Source organism: Cotesia typhae, unplaced genomic scaffold (genome assembly GCF_013202065.1).
Source record: "Cotesia typhae breed Kobodo isofemale line unplaced genomic scaffold, CoteBio_Ctyphae scaffold_13, whole genome shotgun sequence".
In the NCBI taxonomy this organism is placed as follows: Eukaryota; Metazoa; Arthropoda; class Insecta; order Hymenoptera; family Braconidae; genus Cotesia; species Cotesia typhae.
Genome location: NW_027423774.1, coordinates 1,382,274 through 1,396,630, shown reverse-complemented (window position 1 = coordinate 1,396,630; position 14,357 = coordinate 1,382,274). Strand labels below are relative to the sequence as shown.

The window sequence follows — 14,357 nt, the reverse complement described above, 5'->3', positions numbered from 1 at the left end:
GTAATAAAATTATATTAATAATTATTAATTGATATGAAATTAAAAAAATATTAATATAATAAATATTACAGAGTTGGCAGCGGCTTCTGAGAGTAATTATGGAATAATGTCAAGCTTCCGACCAGCGAACAATGCAAAACTTTATGCATCTCCAGAAGATACCAAGACTGTTGGCTATCGATCACATAGTTTACCAGGGAATCCATCAAGAACGCATTTAAGAAAGTCACATAGCTTGCGCACGTCAAATAACGGAGGATTCAATTCTCAAAATGGACAGCAGATAGCAAACGGTGTAATTAATTCAAACAATAATGGCGCATTGAATGCCAGTGGTTGTAATCAGTACGCTCAGCCGCTAAAAACAAATCGCAGTCATAGTATAGCTAGTACACGTGAGGCTAAGAAGAAAACAATTAGTACCAGCGCGTCGGCGTCTAATTTGTCGGGTGTTGTGTCTGGTCCGCCGATTCCCGAGCCGGATTACAGTTTGTCAGAGTCGGAAAATGAAGATGATGAGGAAGAAGAATTTGAAGTTGGTGAATCTGAAATAGCTAAAGAGCTTGAAAAGGCAGCGGCACGTGAAAAATTCGAATCGACGCGTGAAACTTCCGGTAATTCAAATGCCTCTGGTAGCAGTTCATCTGGAAGTAGTTCATTGCCACACTCATTTAGCGTTGAGGAAATACAAAAAGTCAGAACACAATTAAAGTCATCCAAAAGTCATCCAAATGAATTTTTATTGAGCCAACAAACACAACAGTTGGTTGAAGATGGTGATAACAGTTCTAGTGGTGTTAGTTCTGATCAAGATGTTCCCGTAGGACCACCCACTGGATTCGATGATACGACTAGAAATGACAGTAACAATCAATCTATTGTTAACGCTGAGAAAGATAATAATCACAAGAGAATGAATTACAGTAGTGGTATGCTTACAAGACACGCTGTTAGTCTTGCACAATTACCGCCACCGATAGAGGCCGATGCTGAAGAACAAAATAATGATTTATTTGTACCACCACCTCCGGAATTCAATGCCGGTCCATCTGCTGGACAACCAGATAATAATGAACTTGTTTTTGCGCCACCCCCACAATTTTCCGATAATCGACAGCAGCAAACTCAAAATCGTGTTAAAATAATCGGAGCAATACCTAAGGTCGTCGGGAACAATCAAGTTAAACCACCCTCTGGACGCTTACATAGTCAATAAATTTATTTAATTATATTATACTATATTATATTTATATTATTGATTATTGATTATCGATTATCGATTATCGATTATTGATGAGTGAAGATAAATTATTAAAGAAAAATTAATAAATAAGTAGCAATAATCAATATCCAACCTACGGATAGAAATATAAATAAATTAATCAATGAAACTCTTGTTTAATTTAAATATTAAAGAAATAAATTGATTACATTCTGGCCTAAGATAAACGAAAAAAATGACCAGAAAATAATAAATAATAAATGAAAAATTGGTAATATTAAATATAAAATAACTGAATTATTTAAATTGTGATCAAGTCTAATGTGTAAATTAGATTGTTAATGTGCAGTTTGTTATTCATGTTTCTATTCGATTAACAGTGTATGTTTAATAATTTTTCAAGCATCGATAGAAAAAATTCTTATGCGCTCGGTATAAAAAAAAAAAAAATAATTATCTTAGAGCTAAGGATTCACAGACATCATTTATTATTCCAAGTAGTCGGATTCCGAATTAATAACATAAATCACCAAATTTCGCTTTGATATAAATATATAAATATATATATGCATGTCAACAGAAATGTAATAGAAAATTTTATTGTTAGATTGAAATTATTTCATCGAACTTTAACGACATGTGTCATCATCAATCATAAATATATATATATATATATATATATATATATATATATATATATATATATATATATATATATATATATATATATATATATATATATTAATGATAATAAAATAATTAAATACTTGACGTAAAGTACTGATTACTAAAAAAAGATTGATTGATTACCGATGATTGATACTGCTCAAAAGCCTAATTATAAAAACGGAAAAAATTAAAAACTAATCACAGTCATTAGAAGTTTTCTCTAGTTTTTAATAACACTAATTATTATGATTATTATCGACGATTAGTGGTGCGATAACGAGGCGAGTAAAAAAAGTTGAAAAAAAAAAATTACCATCTGATAAATTAACTACACAAACAAAAATGTAATTGATATAATGTAATACGTTTATACAAAAAAAAAAAAAAAAAAAAAAAAACTCATATTCAGCTTGTAAAATAGAACATGCTCGTAAATTCTTTAATTCTAATAGAGTATCTGTGAGAAATCGTGAGGTTTTAGAAATTTTTCTTCATTAATCTACTATAAAATATGGTGAAAAAGAAACTGAATGATGAAAAAAAAATTTTTGGTAATTTTGTATTTTTAAATCAACATACAACTTTTTTTTTTAATCGTACAATTTAAGTGCAATTTTTTTAAATGTATATATAGAAAATGTTTTTTGTAACTGTCTTCGAAGATATTCCGATGTAATAAACATATAAAATAATTACTATCGGAACTAACTGAAATCTCTCGGCTACTCAGTAATAAATATTGTATATATCAAGTAAGCATTATTATAATTAGGTTTTATTAATTATTAATATTATAATTATTATTAACTATCATTTAATCCACTAGTAATAAGCTGATTCGTCCTTATTAATAATCCTTTATATATTGCCTTTGCGACAAAAGATTAAAAAAATTCGTTTATAAGAAAAATAAATTCACTGTGCATAGAAACTCATTGTATTAAATCATAAAGGAGTTTTCAAATTTAAAATTTAAAAAAAAAAAAAAAAAAAAAAAAACATTCGACACAAATAAAAAATAATTTTGTTTTTTCACGCTTGGACCAAAACATTTAGTCTCATACATCACCAAAATTAAAACGCAATTATAATATATAATGTGATTGAAGTAATTTTTGCTCATTCAAATATTCATATGTTACTATTATTATTATTATTATTATTATTATTATTATTATTATTCTAATTATTTTAATAATTATGCAACTGCAAAAAATATAATAACATTCCTGCCAAAAGTAATATATAATAAAATTTATTAAAAAGTTGATATTTAAACATCGCGTATGACCGTGTGAAAAAATAAATAATAAAAAAAAAAAGCCCGTTGAAGCTGACATTTTATATTATTTAAATTACATTGTAATTTATATATTCAAAATACATATTTTAAATATTTACATATAATTCTAAATATATTGATTGGCTGATAAATAACACAATTTATAAGTACTGCTTTTATTATTTGATATAATTTAATATATATAAAATGTTTAACAAATATAAAATGATTGAACAATTGAAATTAATATCAATTGATAATCAAATAATGTCCATTAAATTAAATAAAAAAAAAGGAAAATAAATTTGTTATTAAATTAAATAGATAAATTAATTATTTGTTAAGATAAATAAATAATTTTAATAAATATGATCAGTGGATACGGGATATTTGGAGGTGATGAATTATTGGCAAATTCTTGTTCGTCATCGCTACCCATAAAAGTATTTAATTATATGTAATAACAAAGTATATACCTGAAGTTATTCTATATATAAATATATATTAGTATGGTGCGAAAGTGTAAAAGTTATCGGTGTAAATAACCGATGAGCGTGACCTAATTGTATTGCGAATCGACTGAAACTTTAAACAAAAACTAAAACAAAAATGCTAATTATTTTGTTAAATATTATTTTATTTTCCTTCTCTTGTTTTATACTATCACTACGTCCTATTGTTGATAATTATTATTTTTTACAGTCTTTTACTTTTATCTCACACAAAAAATTGTAATTCATCGGTAGTTAATAATTATACAATTGTCATTAAATATCCATTTAATGTTAGTATCTTTTGTATCACAAAAGTATCAAGTTACTGTACTGCGAATTACAAAGTACATACATTTTTCGGACGATCAAATAATAATCGTACATGTTCACTCGAGTTATTTATTTAATCAATTGCTGCTATCCTTTTCTAATAAAAATTTACATTAATTTATTTTAATAATAATCACTATTGTGATATTTTTCCAGTGACTTAAGGTGAGTGAGAAGCATATCACTTGGCGGACCAAATGAAACTAAAAGCCAGGCTACTACGACTATTCCATCTTTCGTTAATGTTATTGCTTTCCAATTTTCAAGTTCTTCATCACTGATAGTGGTTGCTGTTGTTGTATTTTCCTATTAAAATCATAAAAAAAATTTTGAAAATTCAAAAGTGCACGACTCATAATGCTCATTTAATTATGAATGACGGACAGGAAAATTTTTGGACCTATTTTGATGTTTTTTTTTTCGTTTCTATTGCACTAAATAATTTTTTAAAAATTACGGAATTAATCTAGATTAAATTTCTATATGATAATATTCATTAGATATTGATTTTTAAATTATAGATTACTTGGTATATTTAAATTAAAAATATAAACTTACATTCATATAACTAGTCGCATTTTTAGTGTAGTTTAATAAAATTAATTTATCATTAACTGACAAAGTGGCTTGATGCAAGCAAAACACTGCAATATATAGTGGTATTACGGTCATAGCTTTAGCATAATTGTTATATAATCCTCTAAAATGTTCTATATCAAAATGAGCCAAGTCAAATCTGTAAAAAAATTTTTTTTATTAATTTTATACTTACAATTTTTAATAAAATATCAATCAAAAGTTAGCTTACCTATCAAAAGCAGAAATAATGCACATTACAATGAAAAAAGAAAATAAATTAGCGTATATTTCAGCAATAATTGAATAATCTTCAATGGGTTTCTTCAGTGGCTTAAAATATGTTTGAATCTATAATTTACAGGCGAAAAAAATATAATGATAATTAAAAGTAAATTACTATTGATTTCGAGAATTCAATATTGCAGTAAAAATAGTTTTATAATATGAGTTTTTACATACTAAAATAAAATGAATAAATGCCATTCCAGCAAGGAGACCTTGATAAATAAATCCAGCATTCTTCCAAGCCTTTTGCGCCAATATTGCAATTTTTATTGGATACATGGCAGTTTCACCTGTATCAGGACCTCGGCGACCTCGAGTAATACGTTCTTCAGGAATCTTAACGGCACTAAAACGATTTACACCTTGCACATAAATTGTATCTGTGCTCAACTGGGTTAAAGGCTTCGGCTCTTCATATTGTCTTCGCGGATTTTCTTCAGCTTGCCGTAAAATTTCTGTTATCGGTACTTCATTATCTTTTGTATCACCTCGTCCTTCTTTTTTTCCACCTTCTGTCAGAGCAATTACAAAGATATAGTATTTTTTATAATACTGAAGTTAACCGTCAGCTGTTAATTTAAAAAATTAATTACAATAAAAAAATGTTTCTAAAAATTTTCACTTGTAATTTGTGACATTAATTTAATTTTTTTTAACAAATAAATTTGCTCCAAAAAATTATTTTTAAAAAATTGCATTTTCTATTTATTACAAAAATTCTTAAAATTATCAATTATTTGCTAAATTAATTTTAATTTGTAATTTTTATTAATTTTTACATGTGAAATTTTTTAATTACATTTTTTTAATAATAATTTAATTGCCATAAAATTCTAAAAAAATTTTTTATGTCTGTCAACTTCAGTTATTATTTTTTTATTTTATATATAATAGTTTTTTTAATTTATTAGCCAACATTCAAAAAATTTATAAAATAATAAAATAATTAATACCTTTGCCATTACGCGATTTTGTTTTTAAACGCTTAGAATTTTTTCTTGCCATCTGTACAGTGCGATGTAGTTTTAAAGAAGCCCGATCCTCGTCAACGTCCTCTTCATTGTCATTCCGAGACGACGAAATACGTTTTTCTTCTCGTTGATTATGCAACCGCCTTTGTGATGTTTTTTTACGTCTTTTTTCTTGTTTAGACAGAACCTTACCACTTTGTTTGATTTTCCTTTTGTGATTATCATCATCGGAATTATTCTCGTCGGTTTCTTCTGAACTAGATGAGTCTCTTCTGTTATACTGTTCGTTGTTCGGAATCTTGTTAAAATTTTCCTCATTGTCAGAGTCATCATTCACAGTCTGATGACTTCTACTTACACTTTGATTGCTAGAATTAAAATATCTCGGTTTAGAATATTTCCCAGATTCACTTGCACTTTTCGAAGATTTTAAATTATTATTTTCTGAATAATAATTATTATCCCAACTCGACGAATCTATTATTTCAGAAGTTTTATTTAAGCGTGATCGCTTCTGTGAATGTTTTTTGAGGTCCATTCACAGAAAAATATTGTTTTTTTAATGTCAAATTGTATCGAACTAACAATTACACATGGATGTTCCTAGCAACGGACTGGACGTTTGTTTTGATATTAAGCGCCGTAGCAACCAGCCCACCGTTTATTAAAAAAATTTTTTTAAATTAACAGCTGACTGCTAACTTCAGAATTATAAAAAAAAAAAGCTATTTTACAATTTTCATATAATTAAATATGACTATCTAACTTTTATATTTATCTTTAATAATTAAAATTAATTAATTAATAATATTAATCAAACATTTCAGAAAGATTCAACATGTGAAATTAAAAATATTATTATTTTAAATCGGAAAAGAACCAACTTTTGGCGCCACCTAGCGTTTTAAACATTTGAATGACCTGATTCCTTATTGATCAAAATTAAGGCGCGCGCAGAGCGCGCTATTTGAATTTCTAGTTATTATTAAATTAAATGAAAGTTAAAATAATTTTTTGGTAAATCATTATATTTGGATTATTTGAATATAAATTAAAAAAGAAAAAAAAAATTAATCCATATTTTTAATCGTTTTATTAAATATCATAAATATATTTATCAAAATACGTTCAATTGTTATTTTATATAAATATAATTACATATTCCATTATAAAAATTGATCTAAGGTAAAAGACCCCATTAGTGGCACTTTTTTTTTTTCGATGAATTTTACTTGGAATAAAAATTAAAAATTTTTTTGAATCAAAATAAAAATTGAATACAATGTTGATAATTTTACAAGAATTAATGTTAAAAATCCGCTTTGTAATTGTGTCCATATTATCGTCTCACAAAATTCCTATCCATAGTTCGGTTAGATCTTTGAATATTATTTACATTTGATTTGATTCTTGAGGCGACTGTTGCTTTTTCTGTTGCTTTGGCGAGTTGTTTTCTAATAAAATCAGGATTATAATCTTTTTCAGAAGTTTCTGACTTATCTTGTTCTCTGTAACGCTTAACATTATTTTTACGTTCTTCCTCACGCCAAGATCCATTGGCCATCATTGCTTTTAAACGTTTTAATTTTTCTTTCTCCGAGAGTTTTATTTTTTTATGAGATTTACGGTGGTCCTTATCCTTATCACTGGCTGATCTATCCGAATCTCTATCTTTATCACTTTTTGATGACTTACATTGCGAAGACGACGAACTTGATTTATTCTTGACAAGTTCTTGTAATTTTTTCAGCTTTACTGGATTTTGTAAAAGTTTACTTCTTGATTCCATTTCTTTTTTTTTAATAGCAAACATTGGATCTTCTTGTAACTTTTTTGCCAAATCCACTTGTTCATTTCCTGAAAAAGATCTTATTGACGGTGGTACACACTCATAGTCTACATGGTTACCTGGTAATTCATTGCGTTCAGAATTTTTTTCCGCAGAAGCAATTTTTTCAAAATTTTTATCAATCTTTTTTCCTAATAAATATTCTTCGCGATTGATAGAATTTTGAGGCTTCGTGTACATCCAATCAAGTTTCCTATCGTCTTTTTTCTCAATAGTTCCTTGCTCCATTGCATATTTTTTTAAATCCTCTCTCTCACGTTCTAATTCTATGTCTCTTTTTAACTCCGCAATTTTTTTTTTCTCTTGATTGTCTTGCTGTTGGGCCTTCCAAACTTTTTCCATATTTTTCATCGTTGAGGGATGCCATGATTTTTTTAAATTAAGATCTCCACCTCCCATTTTTTAAGTCTCTTTATTTATTCAGTATCGAAAAAAATAATAAACTGCACACTAACCAAATTTAACAGAACTCCAATATCGATTGTTTACTTAAAATAAAATTTTACACTTTTAGAATAATTTTTTATAAAGACATGTAACATTTAAAATTCAGTAATTTTCGTATACAAATTCGTTTTCTTTTAAAGTATTTACTTTTAATAAACTTGTTTTGTTTATCACACAAATACTTATGTTGTACTGACAATGCATTCACATATTATGGAGACGATAACAATACTCACGTACAGCGTACAGTCCGTAACGTATTCTTAGTCCACATGTAGGCACTGACGCGCCATCTATATTGTCATTCATAATACATAACAGAAGGGAGATGGTTTTGAACCGGATGCCACGCTACAGGATTGTCAAAAGTTGAATTGATTTCATTCACTCTGACTCTCGATTTTTTACTGTCTTTTTAATCTTTTTATTTGCAATTAATAATCCTGAAGTTAGCCGTTAATTTAAAAAATTAAAAAAAGTCAGCTGTTAATTAAAAAAATTTTTTTAATAAATTAATTACAGTAAAAAAATGCTTTTGAAAATTTTCACTTGTGATTTTTATTAATTTTCACATGTGAAACTTTTTAATAATCTTTTAATTTTCAGGTCCGGTCGACTATTGTTCTATTTTGTTAAGCAATTAAAAAAAAATTATACCCAAAACTATTATTTTAATAATTTTATAAATTTTTTCAAGGTGTTATTTATTTTTTAACATGAAAAATTTTTATGTCAATTAAATGTAACTACAGTTATAAATGTCATTAAAGTTAACCGACGTTCTAAATTTTTTGATTTTTTTTTTTTTTTTAATATTAAATTAAAACAAAAAAATATTTTAAAAAAATTGCATTTGCAGTTTTTGAAGTTTTTTACGATCAATTCGTTTTAATTGTAGTTATTATTGAAATATAATTACAATATATAACTTTCTGCGGTAACTAAATCTAAAAATTTATTATCGTGGAATATCCGTTGGATCAGCAGCAATAAAATATTTTTTTCTAACAAAAATTTCTTTATATAGGTAAAATTGAGATTCTCGGCGTACTTAAAAGGCTTCATACTCGAAGACTAGTTTATTAGATCAGGCTAAACCAATTTGCTGAATAGAATGTATGACCATACCTATTGAATTACTTAAGTTGTACAAAACTGTCGGATGTATTTTTACTATTTTCTACGCGCAATTTATCTGTTTTCATCAAAAAAGGGTTAATAAATGTAGTTTTAGTTCGATAACTTGGAATGTACTCAGTAATTATTTTAAACAATACCAAGACCAAATTGTAGAAGTATAATTGAAGAATTTTAAACTTGAGATAATAAATTTTTGTGGAAGAAAATCGAATTGACATGATAAATAAATTTTCAAAACTTGATATCAATATAAAAAAATAGTTATTTTAAGATAAATTGATAAAGTTTATTGTGAAACTCACTAAATATTTAAGTTAAAAAAAAATCAGTGCAATGACTATCTCTCATCAAGAAACAAAAGGCGGGAGTCCTCTTTTTACAAATCATTGGGGACCTGAACGAAGTGTCGTTTTACACAAATCAAATGGAGAAAGTTTAGGATTCAGTATTATTAGTGGAAAGGTATTACATTGTTATTTCAAGTTAAATATTAATTTTAAGTAAACATTTTTTATGTTCTAATTATTTTTTAAATTTAGCAATCATAAGTAATTCTAATTTTTTAATTTTTAATGTGTTTTAAGGAGCTGTTAAAAAATAAGTGCATTAATTTGATAAGAATTAATAATTATAATATATAATTAAGGATAAACTAAGTTTATAATTTTTTATTTAAAAATAAATTTTAATTTGTTACAGATAGAAATAAGTAGTGAAAATGCAAGCCCTCCAGAACAAATATGTGGTATATTCATCAAAAGTGTTAAGCCTAATAGTCCAGCCGGAGAAAGTAAACAATTATCGGTAATTTAAAATAATCCCATGCAATCATAAAAAATAAATTGAATTTTAATATAAAATGATAAAAACCGAATTATTAAAATATAGCAAAGGTTTTAAAAAATAATTTCAGATTGGAGACAGAATATTAGAAGCTAATAATGAAGATTTAAAAACTGTGCCGTATGAATTTGCTGTTAATGTAATTAAAAATACCGGCGATACGCTGCGATTGATAGTACAGTCTTTCATATCATCGGTATGTATAAACATTTCATTGAAGTAAGAATATATACCTACAATAATGTTGAATTTTTAATAGGAAAATAACAATACGAATAAAAGTCCACCTGTATCTCGTCGCTCGACGATAAAACGGTATAAAAGAATTATTAATTGATAAAAAATAAATAACAAAATAAATTTGTTTAATTTTTAGGTCGATAAAAATTTTAGATAAATCTAAATCTGTTATGAAATCACAAAGCATCGAAGGTCCCACGGAAGCCACAAGCAATCATGTTGAGGAAGGTCAGAGTGAGAAAAAAAAGTATAGCTCCGGAAGCGATTCTGAAAGTGAAGATGAACGGCAATTGGAAGGAAATGTCATTACAGCGGCTGGAAAAGAAGTTAGTTATTTTTTTTATCCATTTATTCTCATTTTTACAACCTTAGGTCTCTAAAATAAAGATATATCATTAGATATCTAGGAAAAGTGCTGCTTATCTCAAAAAAACTGCAACGGATCAAGAAGAAGAAGACGATTATGGATATACGATGAGTAAATACTGGATTTTTTTTCCTTTTTTAAAATTAATCTTCATAATTAACAAGTTAGATAAATTTATTAATGATATTTTGATTTTTTATAGTGAAAATCAATAAAAAGTACAAAAATTTAGGAAATAATATCTTATTGGTAAGATTAGAGAAAGAAGGCCGGGATTATGGAATAGCTCTTGCTGGTCACAGAGACAGAAAGAAAATGAGTACTTTTATTTGTGGTTTAAATCCAAAAGGCGCAGCATTTAAAACTGGACTATTTAAAGTAGGGGATGAAATTATAGAAGTTAATGGACAAGTTTTGAAAGGACGATGTCATTTAAATTCTGTAGTTGTAATTAGAAAATTACTCGACACCACATTGACCATCATTTTATACCGGCAAGTGACTAATCAACTCTATCAATTTAATATAAATCAATAGATAACGCACTTATACAATTTTATAACATGATTAATTAATTATAACTTATAACTGTTATAATTCAGGTCACCTAAACAAAATGATTATGTAGCAATAGATGAAGTTCATCAGTTTCCTCCCACACTAGAAGAGAGTGTAAGTTATATAAAATTTAAATTTCATTTTTTATTAAATTTTATTTTTATACTTCAACTGAATAGTGTATAATAAAAATCAGTAATTAATATTTTTGATAAAAAAATTAATTACACAGTAGTAATGTTCCTTAAAAAAATTTTTTTTTAGGATTTATACAGTCAATATGAGAATGTCCATACAGTAACTGTAAAAAAGGTATGGCTTATTATTTTATTAACTAAATTTTTAAAAAATCATAAATAATATCATTATTATTTATAAAGGGCACATACGGAATGGGAATTATGATAATTCAAGGTAAACATGCGGAATTAGGACAAGGTATATTTGTATCTGATATTCAAGAAGGAAGTGCAGCAGAAGTGGTAAATATAAAATTTTAAAACTTAATAATTTTTTAATTCCGAATTTTAATTTATTTAATTATTAATCGAAAATTAAAATTACTTTGGTCTTACTTAACATTTTATTTTTACAGGCTGGTCTTCAAGTTGGTGATTTACTATTGGGAGTTAATTCTGATACTTTGTTGGGTGCCAAACAGGATGAAGTAATAAAAAAAAAATATTATAATTGAACCTAGTCTTAAATATATTTTATGATACTGATAAAAATATGTGAATTGCAGGCTACAAGTATTCTTAAACAATGTGAAGGATTGGTAACATTAATAGTATGTAGTCCCAAAGGTAAAGATCCTCCACAAAGTACCGTACAGGAAACTCAAGGAGGCGATAAAGCTGCTGGAGCTGCTGGTTAGTATGATTGATAAGCTTAATATACTGCTATAAATAATTTATTAAGGGGGGTAGGCAAAAAAAAAAATTTTTTTTTTTATCAAATCAAAGTTTACACTGAAAAAAAAAAAAAAAAAAAAAAAAAAAAAAAATACTTTTATTGAAAAAATTTTCTTGATACAAAAATTTATGTTTTTGAAAATTTTCAATGATATTTTTAATCAAAATTCAGGAGAATGATCTTCAATGTATACGTTGTAAAAGAAAAAAAATTGATCTCCAAATTCCTTTATTATCCCAGTCAAAAAAATTCGATCTTCACAGTGGCTATCTCCCTTATAATTCATGTATGATTTTTTAGGTCCTGAAGGAGAAAAACCGAAACCAGTAGAACCACCGAAGCCTGTTAAAAAGCAAATGAATATAGAATTTTCAAAATCAAATGATAAACCTCTTGGATTTACAATTGTTGGTGGAAATGATACTCCAATTGTAAGTATTTTTTTGAAGACGAATAAAAAAAAATTTAATTCATTTCAAACGAAAATTTTTTACTGCTTCAGGGTGCTATATTTGTTTTGGATGTCAATTCAGACACTCCGATCGGCACAGCTGAGACTTTCTTGCAAAAAGGTGATCAAATTCTTGAAGTTGGAGCAGAGAAATTCAATAACGTTGACAATCATAAAGCAACATTAACAATTATAGGCTCTACTGGAACTGTAATTATTTTAATACGATTGAATATTTGTAACTAAAAAATTACAAGTCGTTATTTTAAAAATTGATTAAATTATTTAGGTGAAAATGGTTATCTATCGGGATGAAAAATACATTGAAGAATTTGAAGTTGAATTGCAGAAAAAAGCTGGAAAACCATTGGGCTTATATCTCAAAGGCTATAAAGACGGAAAAGGAGCTTACATATCCGAATTGGTGAGAGAAAATAAATTTATATGTTTTAATTTATGTATAGTAGAACTTTGAATTTTAAAGTCTTGTATTCATCTAACAAAGACTCTTCAGAGTATTTTAAATTGCTTTTGTTTTAACTTGGTAGCTCGCCGGTGGAATTGCATTAGAATCCGGTAAATTGGCCTACGGAGATCGTATAGTTGGAATTTGTGGAGACGATGTTAAAGAAAAACCTATTGAAGAGATTGTGATTTTGATGAAAGTTGCGAATCCGGTGAAACTTAAATTAGCAAGATACAAAGTTAATAAATAAATAAATAAAAGTAAATTACGTGTTATAAATTTTTGAATTTAAGAATAAAAAATAAAATTCACTTGATTCATCAAATATTCATAATTAGTATATTAATTGATTTTTTAAAAATACCAAAATAAAATTTAGAAATCTGTGGAAGTAAAAAAAATTTTTTTATTATTGGACCAATTTAGCGTTTGGCCTAATAAACTTGTAGGGGATACAAAAATAATTCATTTGGTATGTAACAGTCATTAGAAATAAATTTATCAACACTATCAAAAAAAAAAAAAAAAAAAATCGGAAGTATTGCTTAAATTTTATTTTAAGTAACTAATGGTCGGATTAATTACTTCGCTTGGTAAGTGATTTAAACCATACACAATTGAACACTTTGTTATCATAAAAAGCTATTAAAAATATTTGATAAAAAGTCCTTATAAAAAAAAAGAACTAATCTTAAATCGTATTTTACGCAATTCCAGTATTCAATAAACTATTTTTAAATAGTATTACATTAAAAAAAAAAAAAAAATGAATAACTATCAACAAGTCAAATTTATTATTCTTATTGTTAGTGTTTTATTTTATTTTGCCAATACAAAAATAATACACCTTTCGGTAAGTACATTTATAATAATTACAAACATATATATTGACTTTTATTAAAAAAACTTTTATTATTCTTGTAGGCTCATGAGAGACTGAAATTTCAATGTTCGTCAACGTCAGTGAAAATATTTTTTTCTCCTAAACGGTCTTATTCAAGCTCACTTATTATAAATTCTGATGAAAATTGTGTAAAAGACGGTGGAATCCGTGAACAAGTACGTTTCAAATTTGACTTCAACCAATGTACATCAGGAGCTAGAAAGTTTAATTTGACAGTGATTGAAATCCCTCAACATGTAAATAAAATTCCATTCATCAACGAAGTCGTAATTGACTCAAAAATTTACATAAATCATTAAATAATAAAAATGTATACATGTTCGTAAACATGCAAAAAATCTTATT

The 14,357-nt window shown here is 26.5% G+C and overlaps 4 protein-coding genes across 9 annotated transcripts in view; 2 read left to right on the top strand and 2 right to left on the bottom strand.

Annotated features, from left to right (window-relative positions):
* Nucleotides 1-4,061, top strand: part of Prosap (SH3 and multiple ankyrin repeat domains prosap) — a 79,234-nt gene extending 75,173 nt beyond the window's left edge. For all 6 annotated transcript variants that reach the window (XM_074253578.1, XM_074253575.1, XM_074253579.1 and 3 more), the window contains one exon: nt 72-4,061. In XM_074253578.1, the coding sequence (XP_074109679.1) occupies nt 72-1,216 (1,145 nt within the window). In that variant the 3' untranslated portion in view covers nt 1,217-4,061. The remainder of the gene's footprint in view (nt 1-71) is intronic.
* Nucleotides 2,268-6,573, bottom strand: LOC141534304 (uncharacterized). The gene is made up of 5 exons (XM_074253581.1): nt 5,815-6,573; nt 5,036-5,373; nt 4,806-4,924; nt 4,556-4,733; nt 2,268-4,303 (listed from the first exon to the last, which is right to left on the bottom strand). The coding sequence occupies exons 1-5, from the start codon at nt 6,368-6,370 to the stop codon at nt 4,121-4,123; spliced, it is 1,374 nt and encodes a 457-aa protein (XP_074109682.1). The 5' UTR covers nt 6,371-6,573; the 3' UTR covers nt 2,268-4,120.
* A 333-nt stretch (nt 6,574-6,906) lies between these two features.
* On the bottom strand, nt 6,907-8,337 carry LOC141534384 (pre-mRNA-splicing factor CWC25 homolog). Its single transcript, XM_074253712.1, has one exon. It carries the CDS (start codon nt 8,078-8,080, stop codon nt 7,172-7,174), a length of 909 nt encoding a protein of 302 aa, XP_074109813.1. The 5' UTR covers nt 8,081-8,337; the 3' UTR covers nt 6,907-7,171.
* Nucleotides 8,338-9,601: 1,264 nt separating this feature from the next.
* Nucleotides 9,602-13,402, top strand: LOC141535220 (inactivation-no-after-potential D protein-like). Its single transcript, XM_074255060.1, has 16 exons — nt 9,602-9,730; nt 9,968-10,072; nt 10,182-10,307; nt 10,371-10,426; nt 10,488-10,677; nt 10,751-10,829; nt 10,921-11,212; nt 11,321-11,390; nt 11,541-11,588; nt 11,657-11,758; nt 11,872-11,943; nt 12,022-12,148; nt 12,492-12,622; nt 12,694-12,852; nt 12,932-13,066; nt 13,191-13,402. Exons 1-16 carry the CDS (start codon nt 9,602-9,604, stop codon nt 13,356-13,358), a joined length of 1,989 nt encoding a protein of 662 aa, XP_074111161.1. The 3' UTR covers nt 13,359-13,402.
* The last annotated feature ends 955 nt before the right edge of the window (nt 13,403-14,357 follow it).